Source organism: Nylanderia fulva, unplaced genomic scaffold (assembly GCF_048542155.1).
Source record: "Nylanderia fulva isolate GAGA-0341 unplaced genomic scaffold, ASM4854215v1 Scaffold3, whole genome shotgun sequence".
Taxonomy (NCBI): domain Eukaryota; kingdom Metazoa; phylum Arthropoda; class Insecta; order Hymenoptera; family Formicidae; genus Nylanderia; species Nylanderia fulva.
Genome location: NW_028190368.1, coordinates 8,923,896 through 8,945,466, shown reverse-complemented (window position 1 = coordinate 8,945,466; position 21,571 = coordinate 8,923,896). Strand labels below are relative to the sequence as shown.

The following is a 21,571-nucleotide window of genomic DNA, read 5'->3' as shown; positions in this document are numbered from 1 at the left end:
CCCTATACGTAGCTAGTTACGAAAGCGAATCAATATAGTCTGCGATTTCCTGCGCACGAAGCACGAAGTTGAGAGTAGTCAGAGTCAGAGTAGGAGTAGGGTTGAGGGAACGAAGGAGGAATCGACGGTCGACGGACATCACTGACGACTGGCGTTCGTGTGATCCTCTCGCTGGCTCCTATCAGTACCAGTCCCTACTCTACTTTGAAGCAATTGAGATTTTCGTAGTCCGGCTAACGGGCTTTCCCGCTTGAAAAAAAATGGCACTATTATCTTTACGTCTGGCCTCGTCTTTAGTTAGACAGCTGCCGAATACCACGACTCAGGTAATTCCAAAAGCGAAATCTCATCCATTCTTGTACCCGTGACACGTTACGCCTAGCGAAACGTGCCGACATTTTTTATTTATCAGAACAGCACTGTTCTCCGATTTTATCCTTTTTCTTTATTACTTTTGGTCGCAAGTCAGATTATATGTAGAAAATAAAGCAAGTTTTTTGATTTATAAATTGCTAAATTGATGGTAAAATTTATACATACGATGCTAAATCAATGTCAATAGTATGTATCTATTATATAAAATGTGTTGGAGTAGCCAGTTATATAATCGTTTATATATACATATATGTATACTTATATATATTTTTTGTTTAATATAGATTATTTGGCCCACAACTGCTGTAGCTTCTTGCAAATATCATGTCTCGTGCAGCCGTCGTTCGGCAGAAATTTCTTCCATTCTGGAAGAACGTATTCTTGGATCGGCACCAAAGGTATATTCTTTATAAAAGACTTAAATTATTACATTACTAGCATTATTCAGGTATTATATGTAACAACTTGTATGTTTTTATAAAAATTTTTTCTTAGAAATTTTATTTTAACTTTTTAAAGACAAGATTATTTTCAACTATTTTTCTTTTATACAAATTAGATAAAGTCTATGCTAATCTCATTTTAGACTAATCTCGAAGAGACCGGTAGGGTGCTCAGCATTGGAGATGGTATCGCGCGTGTATATGGACTAAAGAATATTCAAGCTGACGAGATGGTGGAATTCAGCTCAGGTTTGAAAGGTATGGCGTTAAACTTGGAACCTGACAATGTAGGCGTTGTCGTATTCGGTAATGACAGGCACATTAAGGAAGGAGATATCGTGAAACGTACTGGTGCCATTGTTGATGTCCCTGTCGGCGAAGAATTGTTGGGTCGTGTTGTCGATGCCTTGGGCAATCCTATAGATGGTAAGGGACCTCTGAACAGCAAATTGAGATTCCGTATTGGAACAAAAGCTCCAGGCATTATTCCCAGGTAATTTATAATAAAGTTGTAATCTTATGTTTTTTTTGTGTAGAATTTTACGTGATCTTTTATTTTCAAGCAAAAATTGCAATTGATATTATCCATCTGTCTTGTAAAAAATTTTAAAAATTAATTTGAAATTTAAATGTATATTCAAAAAACATACATATGATATATTCACTTTTTTAACAGAGTATCAGTCAGAGAACCTATGCAAACTGGAATTAAAGCTGTGGATTCCTTAGTACCTATTGGTCGTGGTCAACGTGAATTGATCATTGGAGACAGACAAACTGGAAAAACTGCTCTTGCCATTGATACAATTATTAACCAAAAACGTTTTAATGACGCTGGAGAGGAAAAGAAGAAATTATATTGCATTTATGTTGCTATTGGTCAGAAGAGATCCACTGTTGCGCAAATCGTAAAACGTTTGACAGATAGTGGTGCTATTAATTACACTATCATTGTGTCCGCCACTGCCTCTGATGCAGCACCACTTCAATACTTGGCCCCATACTCTGGATGTGCTATGGGAGAATTCTTCAGGTGAGTATTTAAATTCATATTTGTCATTATACAATCTTTTTATTTAATTTTTTATTTAAAAAATAGTATGTATGTACATCTTATGTTCAATAATCAAGTTCATTGTTCTAAGAAAAAAATTTTATGATTATTATTCTGCAGAGACAATGGAAAGCATGCTTTAATCATTTATGATGATTTATCCAAGCAAGCTGTTGCCTATCGACAAATGTCCTTGCTGCTTAGAAGACCACCAGGTCGTGAAGCCTATCCTGGCGATGTATTCTATCTTCATTCTCGTTTGCTCGAGAGAGCGGCCAAAATGAATGAAAATTTAGGTGGTGGATCATTGACAGCTTTGCCCGTCATTGAAACCCAAGCCGGTGATGTGTCCGCTTATATTCCTACGAATGTCATTTCTATAACCGATGGTCAGATATTCTTGGAAACGGAATTGTTTTACAAAGGTATCCGACCCGCTATCAACGTAGGTTTATCTGTATCGCGTGTCGGATCCGCTGCTCAAACTAAAGCCATGAAGCAGGTATCGTATATAAATTTTTGAATACATCGATTATGTATATAAGTAACGCGCGCGCGAAAGAACTTTATCATCAAAATTATATACGAAGTTTTTTTATTTATATACAAAATTATACAAAGTTTTTTTATTTATATACAATTATCATTGAATAAAAATATATATTTAAAAATTATAATAAATTTACGAAACCGATAATTTATATTTAATTGCATATAGGTCGCTGGCTCGATGAAATTGGAATTGGCTCAATATCGCGAAGTAGCGGCTTTCGCTCAATTCGGTTCAGACTTGGATGCTGCAACTCAACAATTGCTAAATCGTGGTGTAAGATTAACAGAGCTTCTCAAACAAGGACAATATGGTAAAGTCTTATCAATTAATTTCAATTATTTTAACGATTTTCTCAATATAAATCAATTTATATATATACATATATCTTTTTAGTACCTATGGCTATTGAGGAGCAGGTAGCTGTCATATACTGTGGTGTACGTGGTTATCTTGATAAGATGGATCCTACAAAGATTACTGCCTTTGAAAAAGAATTTCTTGCACACATCAGGTATTTAGTATTGTATTTGTACACAATGTCTTTAAATAATACGCATATTTTTTATGTATACAATACTCTTTTCTAGATCTACTCAACAAGATCTTCTTGCTACTATTGCAAAAGAAAACATAATTAGTGAAGCATCAGATGCAAAACTGAAGAAAGTAGTTACTGATTTCCTATCATCCTTCTCAGCATAAAGTGCAATTCTATGATAATGTCATCCAATGTCATTGTAATATGCGTATCAAAATAGAAAAAGAAAATGTAAAAAGATTTCTTGAAGATTTTTTGCTGCTGACCGAGTGTTAATGTACTGATATTACACATTGTCATATAAATGTTACACATATTACAATATAATTATGTATAATATCTACATTAGACATATTGTTGCAGCAATTTTCTCTCTCTCTCTCTCTCTCTAAATTATAATTCACAAACTCAATAGCAATCATATACAATATGTTGATACAAAAAGATTCGTCTTTAATAAAAATATAAATATTAATGTTTTGGATACATTTCTTTATGAAACAAAAATTTCAATTATAGTAAAAAATACAAAACCCTTTTTCAAAAAGAAAATAAGTAATAATATAAACATTTTGTTCAAGATAAAGAGGAAGACAGTATATTTTATCTTTTAAAATGTCTGGTCTTTTATTCAAACCAAATTATAATAATTAAAAGCAAAATATCGTGCATTTTTATGATTTATATCGAAATTTATTTTCTTCAATCTATTTTAACCAATACAATTTATATAAAAACTATAGTTTTGAAATTATTTCTTTTATATATATTTATTATAATAATGCAAAAGTTAATTTAATTTACATTTATTTTTTAATTATTTTGCTTTTCCACATAATTTTTATTAATTTATTCCTTCTTCTAAATATACAAATGTCGACATAATATAAATTGATATTTGCTACAAATATATATCTTATAATAATAATAATAATAATTAATAATAATAATAATAATAATAATAACACATATATTGATTTATGCTGTAGATGAAACAGCTAATTTCTTCAAATGTTCCATAAACACTTGTAAGCTAACATCATCTGTCAAAACAGGTGCCCCGCTTTCCTAAATAAAACAAAATAAGAATTAGGTATTTGTTTTTGTGTTAAAGTTAAATTGACACACACATCAGATTTATATGATAATTATAATCTCAAATACATTTTCAATATTTATATAAAAAAAAATTATGTCATATGTCTAATATTATTAAGAGAATTTATATTATATATAATGCTAAAGATAAAAGATTTTTAAGAATAAAGTCAAAATTTGCTTAACAAAAAATGTAAGGTTAGTAATTTTGAAAAGATTTAAAATATATCAAACTGATTATAATGTTAAAAGATCAGTTTGTATAATATTTTTAGTAAGTGTGTTTAAGATATGCTGCATGTTAAATAATACAAAGATAACTTGTAAAGATAAATTTTTAATTTCCCATCACCATGCATATGTGTGTGTAAACATATATGCTTGAAATTGCAATCATTTTTATAAAAAATATTGAAAACTATTATAAACCTGCAAAAATAATTAATACAGTACAAATTTGAACATAATTGAAACATTAAAATGCATCTATATATTATTACAAATTTTCTGAGGTTAATTATCACATAATTAGCACAAATGTATGTTTGTATATATATATTCAGTTTATTTTATATTGAAAGATCTGATCAACACAAAAATAAATTGAACAAAACATGGAATAAAAAATTTTTCGAATAAAATCTTGTACGAAACAATTTTATTTTATATTGTTTACTTATTTTTTGCACGAGAGAAATTACTTATATTATTTACTTATACTTTTTTTACTCAATCTATATGCAATTACAAAATTACTAAATATTTTCTATAGATTTTTAACAAAATGAGAAATAATTACAAAAGTATTAAAGTATATGGATAAAAATAATAAATTATAAAAAAATCAATAAGATGCATTTTCATATAAATATCACAATCTGTTAATTTTAAATAATCCAATCACCAAAGCAGCTAAGCAAATAAAGAAAAAAAGAAAAAAAACTAAATAAAATAACACACCCCATTAGGTATCGGCATCCCCTAGTTCACACAGGATCACGGTAACATAAAATATAAATATAAAAAAAAATTTAATTACAGATAGTATGTAGTTTATACATTAAATATAAACATTCATAAAAATTATTTATTTCAATTATAGATTCATTGATCTATTTGGAAAAAATCTTTCATACAAAAAATTATATATATATATATATATATATATATATCAGTTATTATATTTATTATAATTAGATTATTATTATAATATAGACCGAGTTTTTTTTATAATTTATAATTTTTAATATTTTTTTGTAGCTAAACCTTACTTTTTCGCATATATAATTAAAGCTGATTACGAGTAGATTCAGAATATGTAACTCACAAGCTTGAGTCTTTTTTATGATTTTGAAATAATTCCAAAAATTCAATTTCGACAGATATGTTATAAAGATAACACTAAATAAATCAAAGTAATAAATATTTTGAAACCATTTTGCTCCAAAATCGTAAGAGAGTTTGTGAATTACATATTCTAAATCTATTCATAATCTACTTGTAAGATTTTAATCATATGCAAAAAAAGTTGGTAATTTTAACTGATTAGAAACTTGGCCACATTCTTTTGTTAAATATATTTTTCCATTTAACACACAAAATATTTTAATAAAAAAGAAAATATCAAAATATTAAATATATTTGATTACTTACCGCGCCATAAGCATACATATTATTGTGAGTCTGACTTGGATTGACTTTGCTTAATAAAAACCTAGCTTGAGAACCACCTTGCTCTGTATCAATATACCGAGGTGCAGGAAATCTACCAGCTAAGATTTCAGATGCATCATCAACAGGTGCTGCTAATAATTGTCGAAAGTTTTCATATTCTGGCAAATCTTGATATTTTAATTGTCGCCACTGTGCAATAGTCTGAAAAAATAAATTTTAAAATAATAATATGATGAATAAATTTCTTTCATGAATTTTATATACAATCTAAATACAGAACTAAAATCATATTTCTAGATACATCAATATGTTTCTATCTACTTGTCTGTCCCAAACTGGAGTAAAATTCCTGTAGCATTTAATTTAAAATGTCACAATAAAGCATGCGCAATAATATTAATCGATAATATCGCCAAAATTTGATAAAATATTAAACACAATTATATATCTTGGCTGTAAAAAATATTTGTCAAAATTAACATTAATGATAGATAACAATTCTTCAAAAAGAAAAGTTAAATATCATATGCAAAACAGAATATCATACATGACAAATAACACAATAATAATAAATAAGCAAAAACGCGAATTAATAATGTATGAACGGCATACAAACAGTTGAGAAATAATTCATTTGTCAACAATTATTTACATTTATCTACGTAATTGAATAAAGCAATATCTTATTTTATCACTATACCAATTGAATTAGAAGAACTTGAAATAATATACTAAACCTCTTAAAGACAACCATATTAGTACTTAAAGCGCGAAAAATCAATGGTTAAAATTGCATGTTAGGAAAAGAACTATAAATATAGTTCGTTTGCCTTATAATTATGACAGACATGTTTCATAAATAGATATTAAAATAATGTATGTCAATAATATCATTCTTATATATAATATTCTGTTATAATTTTACTTGTGTATCACAAAATATATTTCTTCTATATATTGTAACTTAAAACAAATTTAATATATATTAATTAAATATCGTTTAGTTACCTCTCCATGAAATATTAGTATTTGGAAAAATGTATCCATTAATAAAATTCTCTCAGGTTGAATGGATGAAGTATCTAATAATACTGGTTCTGGAGGACCATTAAATCCATAACTATATAAAATTGGTTGGACCATAATCAAAGAATTTGTTAAATCTTCACGCATAAGCATATGTCTGGAATGTCAAAAAAATATGTATTGATACGAAATGCAAGATTTAAACGTGTCGATAAGTTAAGTCAAGTACTTATCATATGTGTTTCATGAAAATAAAATACAAGACAACTTACCTATAAAAACTAGTTTCATCTGGCGAATTATTGAATACCTGTAAGAATTGCGATCTGCGCAAATGATACATAAATTGTGGATACAAAGAAAAGTTTTCTGCCAATCTAAAGCTATTTGGATCATCTTTTGCATATTCTCCGAATTTTTGACACTGCAACAATATTTTATATTTCATAATATTAATATAGAATACGTAAAAAAAAATATATACCTACAATTTTATATATATAAAATAAAGTGCAAAACGCGCGCGCGCACGTGTGTGTAAGATTTAAGCTTTGTACTTTACTATAATATAAATTAATATATATATATATATATAATTAATATAATGGCACAATTTTATTGACAGAAACTACTAACAAGTCTAATCAGCATACGATCGACCCATCTTAAAACATCTGGACCGTCGTCACTTTCTGCTTTAAACACAGCTAAACGTGACATGAGAACAGCTGCTGCTTCTTGATCAAATCCAGCGCTTACATGATGTAAAGATGATGATGCATCTGCCCAACTGTAATTAAAGATATTCTACAATAGTATATCTTATATACCTATATTATATCTGATATTAACATCATTGCATGTAGTAACATGTAATAAAAAATATATTTACTTCCTTGCAATAGTAGTAACTCTAATTCTCCTTTGTCCATTGCTATGTTGATATTGAGTAATAAATTGAATGCAGCCTCTTCCACCTTGTGGAATTGGGGCTGTATGTTGATTTACGACTTCAAAAAATAATGCTGTTGTTGTAGATGGTGTCAATGAACAAAATTTCCATTGGCAAGTACCACCTAAACCTACTTCTTGCTCTCCAACACTAGACCCTTTCACTCCCAATGATACACAAGGTCCAATTGCTCCAGAAACCTTAATTTCCCGAGACGTTTTTACTTCTAAGGTGGCATTAAATGCCATTTTCAAGTCACCCTTAGCATCCTTAGCAAATACTCGTTGAAAAGTTTGTTTAAATAAAGAAGAATTAAATGAATCCCCCATCACCATATGACCACCAGTAGAATTGCAACATTGTCGCATTTCTAATAATCCAGTTTGATCAAGAGCACAGGAATAAATATCTATTATATGACCATTAGTTGCTGCGCGTGATGCAAGTGCATCGTAATGCTTAGTTGCCTTTTTCATATGCTTAGCATTATCCTTTTGAATATCGTGATGCGATCTAATCGGTTGTCGTAAATCATCAGTTACAACTTGGCCAGGTCCTTGAGAACACGGTCCGCCAACAAATAACATAATCCTTAAACACATTGATGACATAGAATAGAATTGTGATAACAAGTGCAAAACATATATTTGTACATTATATTTATTATAACATACCTGGCACCAGTATTTGCATAACTAGCTTCCAAGAGACCTGTGGCAACTGACAATGCCACACCTGTAGATCGCAATGGGCGTTTTCCTGGCCCAACAGGCCATGGGTCACGTTGCAACTCTCCTAAAAGATCCGTCAAACTCATATCGCACTTGTGTACTGGCTGCAAAAAGCGATTAGCAGGTGGCAATGATTGTGCACCAGGTCCTCTAGGTTGATTTGGATTTTGTCCCGGAATTGGCCTACCCATGCCTAATAAAAAATGCCGAAATATAATAAAATGCAATAAAAAATAATCACAAAGAGTAACAAAGAAAAATATATAAGACTAAAAATGATAGAGTAAATATATAACTTGGAAGTCTTCTTGTATTCTTACCTAACATTTCTTGAACTTGTTTTGATTGAAGATCCTTTGTGCCACGAAATACATAACTTTTACTACAACCATCGCATCCTAATTCATGAACTTGAACCATTCTGCCAAATGTAATAAGACCAATGAGAGCATTGGGGGGAAGCAGAGACAATGACATTTGTAATGAATCTTTAAGTGCCCCTAATTCTTCATCATCCAGGCATGTATCCACAACAAGTAGAAATATTGGTGGTAAACATTGAGCACGCTAAACAATATATACAATATTACGCATACAGATTTGATTATATGTAAAATAATGTGTAATTTCAATGTAAACATACAAAAACAATAAACTAGTAATATCAAATAAAGTCGTAGTAAAAATAAATATGTAAAAAATTCTTGAGAATAAATCTTGAAAAAAAAGTCAATGCATTTATTTCGATATAACAATTCAAGTAAATACATTTTGTAATTTCAATGTAAACATACAAAAACAATAAACTAGTAATATCAAATAAAGTCGTAGTAAAAATAAATATGTAAAAAATTCTTGAGAATAAATCTTGAAAAAAAAGTCAATGCATTTATTTCGATATAACAATTCAAGTAAATACATTTTGTACCTACAAATATTTTATAAAACATGTAGAGTATATTAGAATACAAAGACATTAAAGATTTTTATGAATACTACTTCTATAAATATAATTTGACTACTTTTTAATAATTTACTCTTTATTCTACATAATATGGATGGAAAATTATGAAAATATTATGTATTAAATAAAAATAAATTATGTAAAATAATATAAAAGAAAAGCATCAATATATACTTTCAACAAAAATAAATACTTCAATATTTTTTAAAATGTTTTTTTTGATAAATAAAAAATAACTTTTGCTTCACTTTATTTGTAGTACATGATTACTTACCATTATTGTATACTCAATTGTTGAAAACATTGGAATGAGCTCCGCTGGTTGATGCTGCTCTGAAATTGCAGCATATTGAGGTGGAAACTGAAACGAAAAAATATAATATAAAAACATACATAAATATGTAGATTAATACATATATTATCATTGCATGCATGTACACGTATAATAATGTGACACCAGATTTGATTTCAACTACAATATTTTAATCACTTTTTGACAAAAGAAGTTGCATCAAGTCTACATCTTAATTCTGCTGAATTTACTTAATAAAAATTGAACAATTGCTAGCTTAAATCTAAATATTAGATTAAGTTCAATCTAACTAAACTGCTTTAGCTAGATATTACAAGAAAATGTAGGACGTTTTTTCTTACAGGATTTCTTTGAAAGCAGAAATTGCAGACCCATAGTTTTGCACGATAGTCTACTTGACATAATGGATTTAAAATCGCTCTGCAAGTAGATCTTGTACATAAAACTGGATCATATTGTATCGGTGGAAGATCTGCTCGTTCTTTAATCGGTTGATACAAAGTACCCAATGGTACAACTAATCTAGTAGCATCAATACGCGATGAAGGCCAAACATTCCACGTAAAACGCACACCGTCGCGATCTTCATTTTGTTGAATAAAATCTTCATATGTCGTCATAATGCTATAATAAAAAACGCACAGGAAATAATATATTTTACAATATAAATAATTTGATCTTTACAACTATATATTTCTGACATAATTTTTCTTTTTGTTTTTTAATATAATTATCTCATTTTTATTAGAAATGCTGAATAACGAGTAGATTTACAAAATAGTAAATCTAAAAAGCATAAAATCATTGTAACAGATTAGTCTCAAAAAATTAGTAAATACTTACAATTATATTCACGCAAAAAAATAGCAGAAATTAACTAGCACTATTCAGCAATATAATTTTATCATCAACATGGCATTTTAAGATATACTGTTAATAAGAAAATTGCATCAAAGACACATTCTCTCTCACATATAGTTCCACGTCACTTGTGACGTTGTGACCACTTGGAAGATTTAACGTATACGCATGCGCGAAATGTATCTCGTTCGTGTAAAGTCAAACACACAAGCACTTGATATCAGTGTCGCCAACTTAGCGTATTTTCGGCAGATCTAGCTTAATTTCGTCTCAATTGGGGTGTAAAAATTATATTTTAGCGTATTCGATAATTAGCTTATTTTTTGGATTATTAGAGAATTAAAACGGCGTATTTTTTCTATAATAAACTTTACTTATACGTTATAGTTTAAAAAGAAATAACAAGTGTTGTTACACTAGATATATTGTCTTGATGAGAAAATATTAAATATTATAGGTACAAATAAGGCTTATAAATGCATAAATATAAAAATTTTAATTTAAATTCTAATCTTTTCAATCATTTTGAATAATTTGACCTTATGCCAATCTTTTTATTTAAACATATTTTGTATTCAAGTAGATTTTAATAATATAATAAGTTTGTAATTTTCATAATATTAACATATTCTGTTCTGTGTTCAAATAGATTTTAATAATATAAGTTTGTAATTTTTATTTTTTTAAATTTGTGCAATTATAATGTTTACACATATTGCGGTTATATTTTGATTTATATTTTTAATATTTAGAAGTCTGCAATAATACATTTTATAATTTAAAGTTATATGTATCATTATCTATACTTAGTCATAGGTAGATTGTTCTTATAAAATAAGAGTTTTTATTTTATTAAATTTTGTTTTATTAAAAATTGAATGTCAAAAAAATTTGATTTTGTATTAAAAATATCTATGTTTTCTAACTAAATATAGAAATCAAGATTTTTCTTTAAAAAACTAAATATATATATATATATATATATATATATATATATATATATACATATGTATTTCATTTTCAAACATTTTATTTTCAAAAATTTTAATAAAATTTATTTTATATTTAGCTTATTATTTAGCATATTTATTTTAAATTTAGCTTATTTCTGGGGTTTTTTAGTGAGTCGCATAGCAGAGGGTAGGGTACCTATTACAGTTATTTGGGTGAGTTTGCTCACGAGATAAAAATCACAAAAATGAGAGATTCACTAGATTTTGACCAATAGAAGCGTAGACAACCTAGTGAATCTCTCACTTTTGTGATTTTTACCTCGTGAGCAAACTCATCCAAAGAACCGTAATAAGTACCTAGATTGTGTATCTTGAGTGAGTTGCTCACGAGGTGAAAATTACAAAAAAGTGAGGAAATTTACTAGAGTACCCACGGTTTCATTTGTCGATATCTAGTAAATCTTTTCACTTTTGTAATTTTCATCTCGTGAGCAAACTCACCCAAGATACACAATCGATCTCCAGAATTCTAAATTTATAGTTAGCAACACTGCTTGATATGCATGTATACGCGCGCATTCATTTGCATGCGCTCGTATGCCTTGTAACGCCCGTGCCCGTTTTACAATGAGAAGAGAAATATTTCTTGCTCTTTGATTAATTTAGGCCACCTCTAGTAGATATATGTATATGTATATATACACATCTATGATGTATTTAATGTATTTATACATACAAACACACGTTAATTATGCATCTTGCGCGGCAAAAAAGCAATAACCAATCGATTTTAGCTTGTCCATAAGAACGAAAGATTAATTGGCAGGCGCATTAATCTGTATGTGACGCGCGCATTCTGAATATTAGGTCTCTATAGGATGCGTTCGAAAAATCTAACAATAAGTAACTTTTATTATTAACAATGAAGACGTAGAAATCTGCTCTCATCTATTTTTATCTTTATTCTAATAAAAAAATTGTATGCTTTATTTATTTGCATTATTGTCTATGTTAATATTATTATAGTATTAATAAATAAAGAGCCACGAAAGGAATTCTTTTTTCTTTTTCTTTCATTTTTCCCGTCTTTCTCGCTTTATTCTCTTTAAAAAAAAATAGGATTACAAAACTTGTAAAACATATATAAGTTAAAAAAATGTTTTATAATATATATGTATAATTATATATATATATATATATATATATATAAAATAAAATATAATAAAATATATGTATATAACATGCGAGAAATATATTTCGCTATAATATAATATATATATGCATATAAATTATAGACACTTTTTTATTATCTATAAATTTTTTCAAACTTTAAAATTATATGATATCTGACATGCAGTTTTATATATATAACAATATATTTATATATACATCTATATATATATATATATATGCAATCTACAAATCTTTTATTTTTATATACATGCATATACGCATATATATATATATATATATATATATATATATATATATATATAATTATAAATGTGTGTGTGTGTGTGTGTGTGTGTGTGTTTGAATATTTCTTTTTAATTTCAATTTATCTTAAATATTTCGAGAGTTTTATATTTTCGCTAACAATATAATTATTTTACATCTTACATATATTATTATAAAAAGATGCAAACAGATGATAAAAATTAAAATTAAAAATTATAAATATTTTTCGCTCATTTTATAAATATACATATCTATATATACTTTCAAAACAAGCAAATAAAAAGTTTACCTCTGGCTCTTTTGTCAAATATATTTATCTGTTTATTATGATATTCGATAAATTTTGAATATACAAAACTTGTTAGTATAGCAAATGTTAAAATGATTAAAATCACAAAAACAAGCAGACAGAAAGTTCGTGTCCAAAGAGCGAGAAAGATTGAACGGAAGAACAATACCTTAAAAAATTGCCGCAATCTACAAAAGGAAAAAAAACGCAAGACTAATAAGGTATTCGATCGATATAAATTTTATATTTTTTATTTCTTCCAATTTTTATTCCAATTTGACACAATCAATTACGCGAATAATTAATAAATTATATATATAATTATATCACGCATACATTGCTTTCAATTCTGAAATTGTGTATTCACGAGTATGGAAATAAACGAGAAGATATATCTTAACATTATTATTTTCTACATGCTTAAATTTGTAATTTTAGATATTTTTTTACTAGTTAAATAAGTATTTCGCATATCATACATTTATTAAATAAAATATGTAATTTAAATGTTATAAATTATAAATAAATAATGCTAATATAATGTATGATGTATTTATACAGTTGCGTTAAATCGATAATTCTATATGAAATCATATACATTGTCAGTATCGTTTTTTATTAAGTATATACATATACGTTGTAGAACAAAGTCAAGAGCATCTGATAAAAAGTATGATGCGTGTCAGGTCTCTCATTCGTGAAATTAATGGTTTATGGTTACCATTAAATATACAATGTCGCACGACAAAGTCGATCAAAGATTGTTCGATGGATAGCGAAATGAAAAATACGAAGAAGAAACCGCAACACTTGTGGCCGCGAAAAAATATTCCTGGTCCAAAAGCATTGCCTTTGCTTGGCAATTGGTTTAGATTTATACCATATATAGGTAAAAACTCCTTTATTCGATATATGCATTTTTATTTGAATTTGACACGCAGTCAAATATCGATTTTTATATGCTTGAAATGATATTTTTATTTTAACTTTTCATACAAAATTTAAACAAATAGTAAATTACATGTATAATTCTATTAATTAATGTAATTAATAAGAAACTTTAATAATAAGAAACTTTAGAAAAATTGATAATTAATATATAAGTATAATATTAATATATATATATACGAACCCACGCGCGCGTAAATGCTCATAGAATATATGTCATATATGTTGACGTGTTAATATTATATTAAGATGTATGTTAATATTTTTATTTTGAAGTTAGCAATGTTCTTTGAATTACAAAATACATAAAAAGTCTAATTAAATATACATATAACTTTTAACAAATTTGTGTTGCTCCTGCGATAATTTATTGTATATCTAGGTCTCTTATTATTATTATATTATTATTATTTAACATATGTAAATTTTTTTGTTAAAAATTTGACTAAGAGAAATATTGTTAATAATAAAACATTAATAATAGAATAAGTTATAAATTAAAAGGCCAACTTAACGAGCTGATTAATTATATAGGTGTTAACAATTTTGATTTATGGATATGTTAGCAAAGCGATATTTGTATTGATAAAGACTGTCGTACAGTCGAAACGTTTACTAATTATCATTTGTATTATTTTCATGACTTAGAATAAATTGTTAACACCTAATTAATCAGCTCGATAAGTTGGCCTTTTAATTTATAACTTATTTTAATTTTACACGAGCCGAATTTTATTTCTTATTATATATAATTAATAATAGAGCACTGATTGAGATATTCGAATGACATCGGTATATATAAAAATAAAAATACGAATAAAATATATTCACTTTCCTTTTTTCATTCTTTTCTTTACTTTATGTAGTCTTATAATTAGTTTTATATAAAAACTCATTATAATAATTGCTTCTATTTTATTTTTTAATCATATATACATTCGTATAAAAAGAAAATAAGTCGATTATTATGTCAATACAATATATTCTCGTTCCCTTAATTCGCGTGCTTGTAAAAATTTACTACATTTATTGACAAAAATGATATGTATAGGTGAATACGGTAATACAGATATGATGACTCAATTGCATATGTTACATAATCAGTACGGCAGTATCGTCAAATTGGACGGTTTAATGAATCGTCGATCATGCATTTTTCTATTCTGTCCGCAACTTTGCGAGGAAATGCATCGGTTGGTAGGTACCTCACCGACTCGAATTGCTTTAGAGAGCCTGTATTACTATCGTACGAATAGGAAACATATCTTCAGCGAATATGGTCTCGCAGTAAGGTCAGTATATATATATAATGATGAATAAGAATATATATAATTATTTGCGAAAAAAGATATAAAGGTTTATATTATTATTTATACTGTGCCATTACACTAATAAAATCAAATTATAAGTATCAAGACTTTATTTATTTTGCAAGTGTGTTATCTATCCGTAAAGGTGCCTTTTCACGAACCGCTGAAACCGATTGTTTGAGCGACAAAATGATCACGTAACAACTTTTGTCGCTGAATTAAACAGCGATCATTTTTGTACATGAAAAGGATAGGCAGCGCGACAGAATTGAAAGATAAACGTTTAAACAGTAAATGCTTTGTAGTTGAACTGTTTCAAACTACAAAATTGTTGATGCTGGATTACGAGCGACAAATCTGTCGCTTCAATCACTTATTTTAGCGGCACGTGAAATTGTACCTTATTAATACACAATTTTTTCCAAAAAAGTTTATATAAACACACATTCTTATACATATATATGTATATATGTATATATATATATATATATATATATATATGTAATCTTATAATTTTAACAGCCAGAGCGGTATATATGATAATATTGTACAAACAAACTAACAAACATTATATTGTACAAATAAACATTTAAAATTTGATAAAATATGTATATTGATAAAATTTGATAAAAATTAGAAATTAATTTTAGTCTTGAAAGTGACCTCTCTCTTTCCTGTTTTCAGCCAGGGAAAATTGTGGCGCGATTTTCGCTCAAAAGTCAATCCGTACATGATGCAACCGCGAACAGTCAGAACGCACGTCACGCAAATCAGTGAAGTGACTATCGAATTTATAGAAAAAATGCGAACATTACGGGATCCTCAAACTCTGGAGTTGCCGAATAACTTTATAAATGAATTGTATAAGTGGAGTTTAGAATGTAAGTATATATATATATGTGCGAATAACATATTTATATGCGAATGTTCGCAAAATATTATTTATACCGTTGATATATTTAAATTGATATTTAAATATAGGCACTATTTAATTTTTTATAATTATCGATTATTATTATGACTGATAATCTATCTTTATATGTAATGAATAGCAATATGTTCGATTGGTTTGGGTTTTCGATTAGGATGTTTAAAGCCTAATCTTGCCGCGAGTTCGGAACCACAAATAATGATTAATTGCGTGCTTGACATGTTCGATCTCATATACCGTTTGGAAAATTTACCATCACTGTGGAAAATCTATAATACGCGAGATCTCAAGAAGTTGTTTAATGTGCTGGACACAATTAATGAGTAAATATTAAAAATTACACTTTATAATTAAAATTTATATACATATATCTGCTTTGACTTTTTTGTGCTCTCTTTATATGACATATATAATTTGTTCTGTATAAACAATGATAAATTTCAAAGCACAACTCATCTCGTTACCATATTATAATCGCGATCGTTACATTTTCTTAGAATTTACATTTATACGATCTATTTTAGAATTTTTGATAAATACATCAAACACGCTAAAGAGAAACTGGACGAAACGGCAGTCAGTACAGATTTACAAAACCGTAGTATATTGGAGAAACTCTTACGCATTGATGAACAACAAACGGCTCATGTAATGGCGTTAGATATGATAATGGGTGGTATTGACACGGTAAGTGTGCGAGATTCTAAGATTTTCGACATTTATGGATCGAAACATCGATCTTTGATACAATATAGCTCGACCTTCTATAATTTATACAAACAGATAAATTACTTTTCTTCTTTTGACAAAGTGATAATAATAAGCGCGGATAATAATTAATAATATAAAAACAGCAATAAAAATAAAATCTTGTCATACTTGTTTTTGAAGTAAAATAGATTTTTTTAAATAAAAATAGAAAGAATATATTATAATATTTATATAATCGCAGAATTACGAGTTAACAAGATCTGTGTGTTATAGACCGGCAATGCAGCTGGTGGTTTGCTCTATTACATCGCGAATAATCCAGAAAAGCAAGACAAATTAAGAGAAGAAGTAATGTCTGTCTTACCGAGTAAAACATCGCCCATTACGCATGACATTTTGAATCGAATAACGTATGCTAAGGCCTGCGTTAAAGAATCCATGCGATTATTTCCCATTACTGTCGGCATTCAAAGAACTATGCAGAAGGATGTTACTATAGGAGGATACAAAATACCAGCAGGGGTACGCTTTACCAATATTATTTTCAAAATTATAAAGATTTATTTCATATACTAATTATACAAATTTACAAACATATAAATTAATAAAATGTGTGTTTTTACGTCCAAATATACTTTTCTTATTGGAATATACTTTCAAACATTAATTGTATTTAATTATCTCATTTAATGGTCTCATCGCAGTTTAACGTTATGGCCTGTCACGCATTGATCTCAATGGAACCTACACAATTTCCGCTACCTCGCGAATATATTCCAGAAAGATGGTTACGGGATAATACTAAATTTCCATTAAGCAAAGAGGCACATCCCTACGCATACATGCCTTTTGGATGCGGTCCACGCACGTGTGTTGGCCGAAGACTCGCTCAGATGGAACTCGAGACATTGCTCTTGACAGTTTGTACACTTTTTTATGCTACTTTATTTATCCTCGGGATTCAATTAGTCATATTATAATCTCGATTTTAAAATTATGTATGTTTTATTAAAAAGAAGTAACGCCCAGTCAAAAATACTTGAAATTTTTACCACTATTTTTTTATGATTCAAGTTTTAACAAGAGTGAGGAGGAAGAAGGGAATATTGCATTCTTTATTAAAATTTTTGTGTGAGGAAAATCTCACTTTATATAACACAATAACTATCAATAAAAGTTAGATTTCATCAAATTCCACGTTCAGTTTTATTTTTTTTATTTTCTTTTAATTTTCTTTTAAATTTCTTAAAATTTCTTTAAATCTGCCTTTTTATTTGTTTAATTTTATGTAAATAATTTAAAATAAATTTAATTCTATGTAAAAGCGATCAAATATAAAAATTCAACAAAAGATTAGATAGTAATATTTTTAATAAAAAATAAAAAGTTATAAATATATTTAGAAAAATACACGTCTATATTATACATATATACTTAACTTGAATCATTCTTGAAAAAGTCAGCGCTTCAGCTATAGCATATATTTTTATTTGAATCTGAAACTATAATCTATATTTTATTTTAACAAAATATGTCTATGTAATCTGAGAAAAAAATATAAAATGCGCGTTTGTGTTTTTATATAGATCATACGAAATTTCCGGATTGAATGGCATCACGGACCACTCAAATATAAAAATAAAATTATAAGCACGCTTGATTTGCCTTTGCAATTCAAACTCATCGATTTGTAGATTGTTTCCATCTTTTTCACATCATATCCATTCACTGTTTGTATTTTTTTTCTAAATTTCGTTGTCATTTTATGCAATATCTCTTCATATATTTATATTTTTTGTTATTAACATCCATACAGACATTGCTGCACCTATTACGTATATTTACGAATTTGCTGCCTAATAAACGACTACATCGATTTACAAATATCTGACCTGAAGAGATGACAAGTATATATATATGACTGATTATACGACAATTTTAAACGCACCCGAGGATAAAAGCATAACATTATTTACGTGAGTTTTTGAAAAAGCGACACAAAAAAAATATAAAATGTAATATCTCTATTGTATATGTATATATGTATCTCTATATAAATAATAAATAATATGTATATCCCTTATAAAAATTTATCGCTAGTAACACCAATTTATCTCCTATTTCGAGTGCTTAATCACTTATTTCGAGTACTTAAATTACTGTATATCAGTATTTTAAGTACTCGAAATAATAAGTGATTAATTGACGTTACTAGTGATAAATTTCTACAAGGGATATATATATATATATATATAAGATAAGATTATATATCTTGTCTTTTTTTTTCTTTTTTTATGATATTTTTGAATGTTTTATACTACACATACATACACTCTGTGCATATATACATATACGAGGTGTTTCCGATACATACACATCATTATGTCGGGTTGCCTATCTGCTTACCGACAGGGGCATGCTTTATGAGAAAGGAAGTCGACTTTATTGTTTTATATATACAGTGAACACTTGTGAAATTGGGTAATATAGATAAAATATAATTTAATAATATAGATAAAATAACATATAATAACATATAATTACATGACTTATTATATTTACTAAAAAATTATTATATGACTTATAAATATTATATTTATCAATAAAATTTATTATATGACTTATTATATTTATAGGTATTATATTTATAGATAATATATATATATATAGATAATATATATATATATATATATATATATATATATATATACTTATAAATATTATAATTATAGATAAAATTTATTATATGACTTATTATATTTATAGATAAAAATTATGTTAACGATAAGTTAAAAAATATTTTTTAGTAAAAATTTAGTAAAATTTTATTATTAAATTTTACTTATGTCATTCTATCTATATTATTAAATATATATTTTATCTATATTATCCAATTTCATAAGTGTTTATTGTATATATAGAATGATGAAGTCGATTTTTTTGTCAAAAAGCATGCTCCTGTCGGTAAGCTGATAGGCAACCCGACATAATGATGTGTATGTATCGGAAACATCCTGTAACAAATTAATTAGTATATGATATTAATGATTTTAAGATACAAATATTTATTATACCATTGACAATTGTTTATATTTTTATTAAATACCCCATTAACAATTGATTATTTTTATTAAATATCATTGACGATTATTTTTATTAAATATTCATCAAATTAATATAATATGCAATTTCCACTGATAAAAATATAACTGCTTAAATGAGATTGAAACTTCTTTATATATAAATAAATCTTTTCATATAAAATAAATTATTTTAATTAATTACTGTTATAATATTTTCTATTTTAACACTCATTTGCTGTATATTTATATTGTTACCATAAATAAGATATATACATTATAGCATATATTATATATATAAATTTGAAATAAAAGTTTGAAAGTTATACATATATTATTTTTGTGTTTTCCTTTCTAAATCATTATTGCAATGTATGCATAAAAAATACATTAATTATAATTATGCAATGCATAAAAATTCAATATTTAAATAGAAAATGCGAACAAAAAATAGAATTTTTTACAAGAATCTTTCGATCAAAATACCTACGATTTCATTAGACTCGCACGTCCCCATACGTCCGTTATGCCATGGCGAAACCTAACTTCACAGCCAAGAATAAACTGGGCCCGACGAAAGATTAGAGTACACCCTACACATCTGTTACGCTGCGCGTCTCGCGCGAAACTAATTCTCGTTCGAGACATTGCGATTGCGACTATGACTTGCGACACTGATGATCACGTGATCAGTCTCGCGCGACGCGCGAGCCGTGCAGCAAGCGAACACATAGAAACGCGCGAATTTAATAGAAGCGCAGATATATTGTGATCGAAAGATTCTTGTAGAAAATTCTATCTTTTTGTTTTCTGTTAAAAATGTATATATTGAATTTTTATAAATCACGCAATTAATATATATATTTCTATGCATGCATTGCAATATATAATAATTTTATACATACATTGCAATTTTTAAGATTTTATTATCAAAAAATAATATAACTTCGCTTCGTGTACGTAATTATATTCGATTAAACTTAACGAAATGAGAAAAATATATATAAAGCATATATATACAAAAATTATCAAACAATAAAATAGAAATTCGGAAAATTAAAAATGTACATAATAGAAATTCGGTGAATAAAATTCAGTGACGTAATAGAAAATCGGCGAATTAAAATTATGGTCATATATTCATAGCATCAAGCAAAATTAACAATTTGACAGTTGTAAAATAAATAATAGAAATAATAGCAAAGCATTTTGCGCGCGCTTGTGTTGTCTAGTAATAAAAAAAAAACATTTTTCGCATACACAAATAAACTTTTTGACATTGTGTTTATTTATTGTTGCTGCTGCTGTT

The 21,571-nt window shown here is 27.3% G+C and overlaps 3 protein-coding genes across 4 annotated transcripts; 2 read left to right on the top strand and 1 right to left on the bottom strand.

Annotated features, from left to right (window-relative positions):
* Positions 1-72: 72 nt before the first annotated feature.
* On the top strand, positions 73-3,438 carry blw (ATP synthase subunit alpha blw, mitochondrial). Its single transcript, XM_029316943.2, has 8 exons — positions 73-326; positions 660-773; positions 962-1,311; positions 1,495-1,851; positions 1,993-2,374; positions 2,591-2,735; positions 2,819-2,936; positions 3,013-3,438. The coding sequence occupies exons 1-8, from the start codon at positions 261-263 to the stop codon at positions 3,125-3,127; spliced, it is 1,647 nt and encodes a 548-aa protein (XP_029172776.2). The 5' UTR covers positions 73-260; the 3' UTR covers positions 3,128-3,438.
* A 360-nt stretch (positions 3,439-3,798) lies between these two features.
* Positions 3,799-10,736, bottom strand: Sec23 (transport protein Sec23). Of its 2 annotated transcripts, XM_029316925.2 has the most exons (12): positions 10,565-10,736; positions 10,063-10,345; positions 9,683-9,769; positions 8,765-9,011; positions 8,388-8,637; positions 7,654-8,304; positions 7,398-7,551; positions 7,034-7,185; positions 6,744-6,918; positions 5,715-5,936; positions 5,022-5,042; positions 3,799-4,031 (listed from the first exon to the last, which is right to left on the bottom strand). In XM_029316925.2, the coding sequence occupies exons 2-12, from the start codon at positions 10,339-10,341 to the stop codon at positions 3,942-3,944; spliced, it is 2,328 nt and encodes a 775-aa protein (XP_029172758.2). In that variant the 5' UTR covers positions 10,342-10,345; positions 10,565-10,736; the 3' UTR covers positions 3,799-3,941. The 2 variants fall into 2 exon arrangements, with proteins under 2 accessions (XP_029172758.2, XP_085340300.1); XM_085484174.1 differs by lacking the exon at positions 5,022-5,042.
* Positions 10,737-13,407: 2,671 nt separating this feature from the next.
* Positions 13,408-19,280, top strand: LOC114941805 (putative cytochrome P450 12a5, mitochondrial). The gene is made up of 10 exons (XM_029316942.2): positions 13,408-13,503; positions 13,926-14,171; positions 15,282-15,522; positions 16,225-16,421; positions 16,593-16,794; positions 16,996-17,158; positions 17,456-17,704; positions 17,887-18,102; positions 18,769-18,912; positions 18,999-19,280. The coding sequence occupies exons 2-9, from the start codon at positions 13,955-13,957 to the stop codon at positions 18,874-18,876; spliced, it is 1,593 nt and encodes a 530-aa protein (XP_029172775.2). The 5' UTR covers positions 13,408-13,503; positions 13,926-13,954; the 3' UTR covers positions 18,877-18,912; positions 18,999-19,280.
* The last annotated feature ends 2,291 nt before the right edge of the window (positions 19,281-21,571 follow it).

Excerpts from the sequence above, each read along its gene's own strand:
- LOC114941805 (XM_029316942.2), top strand. The coding sequence starts at position 13,955 with ATGATGCGTGTCAGGTCTCTCATTCGTGAAATTAATGGTTTATGGTTA. Across the intron at positions 16,795-16,995 it reads GTGCTGGACACAATTAATGA|AATTTTTGATAAATACATCA; the intron begins GTAAATATTAAA and ends GATCTATTTTAG. Across the intron at positions 18,103-18,768 it reads TCGAGACATTGCTCTTGACA|ATCATACGAAATTTCCGGAT; the intron begins GTTTGTACACTT and ends GTTTTTATATAG.
- blw (XM_029316943.2), top strand. The coding sequence starts at position 261 with ATGGCACTATTATCTTTACGTCTGGCCTCGTCTTTAGTTAGACAGCTG. Across the intron at positions 2,736-2,818 it reads TCTCAAACAAGGACAATATG|TACCTATGGCTATTGAGGAG; the intron begins GTAAAGTCTTAT and ends ATATCTTTTTAG. Across the intron at positions 2,937-3,012 it reads GAATTTCTTGCACACATCAG|ATCTACTCAACAAGATCTTC; the intron begins GTATTTAGTATT and ends ACTCTTTTCTAG.
- Sec23 (XM_029316925.2), bottom strand. The coding sequence starts at position 10,341 with ATGACGACATATGAAGATTTTATTCAACAAAATGAAGATCGCGACGGT. Across the intron at positions 7,186-7,397 it reads ATCGTATGCTGATTAGACTT|TGTCAAAAATTCGGAGAATA; the intron begins GTTAGTAGTTTC and ends ATATTGTTGCAG. Across the intron at positions 5,043-5,714 it reads ATATGTATGCTTATGGCGCG|GGGATGCCGATACCTAATGG; the intron begins GTAAGTAATCAA and ends TGTGTGAACTAG.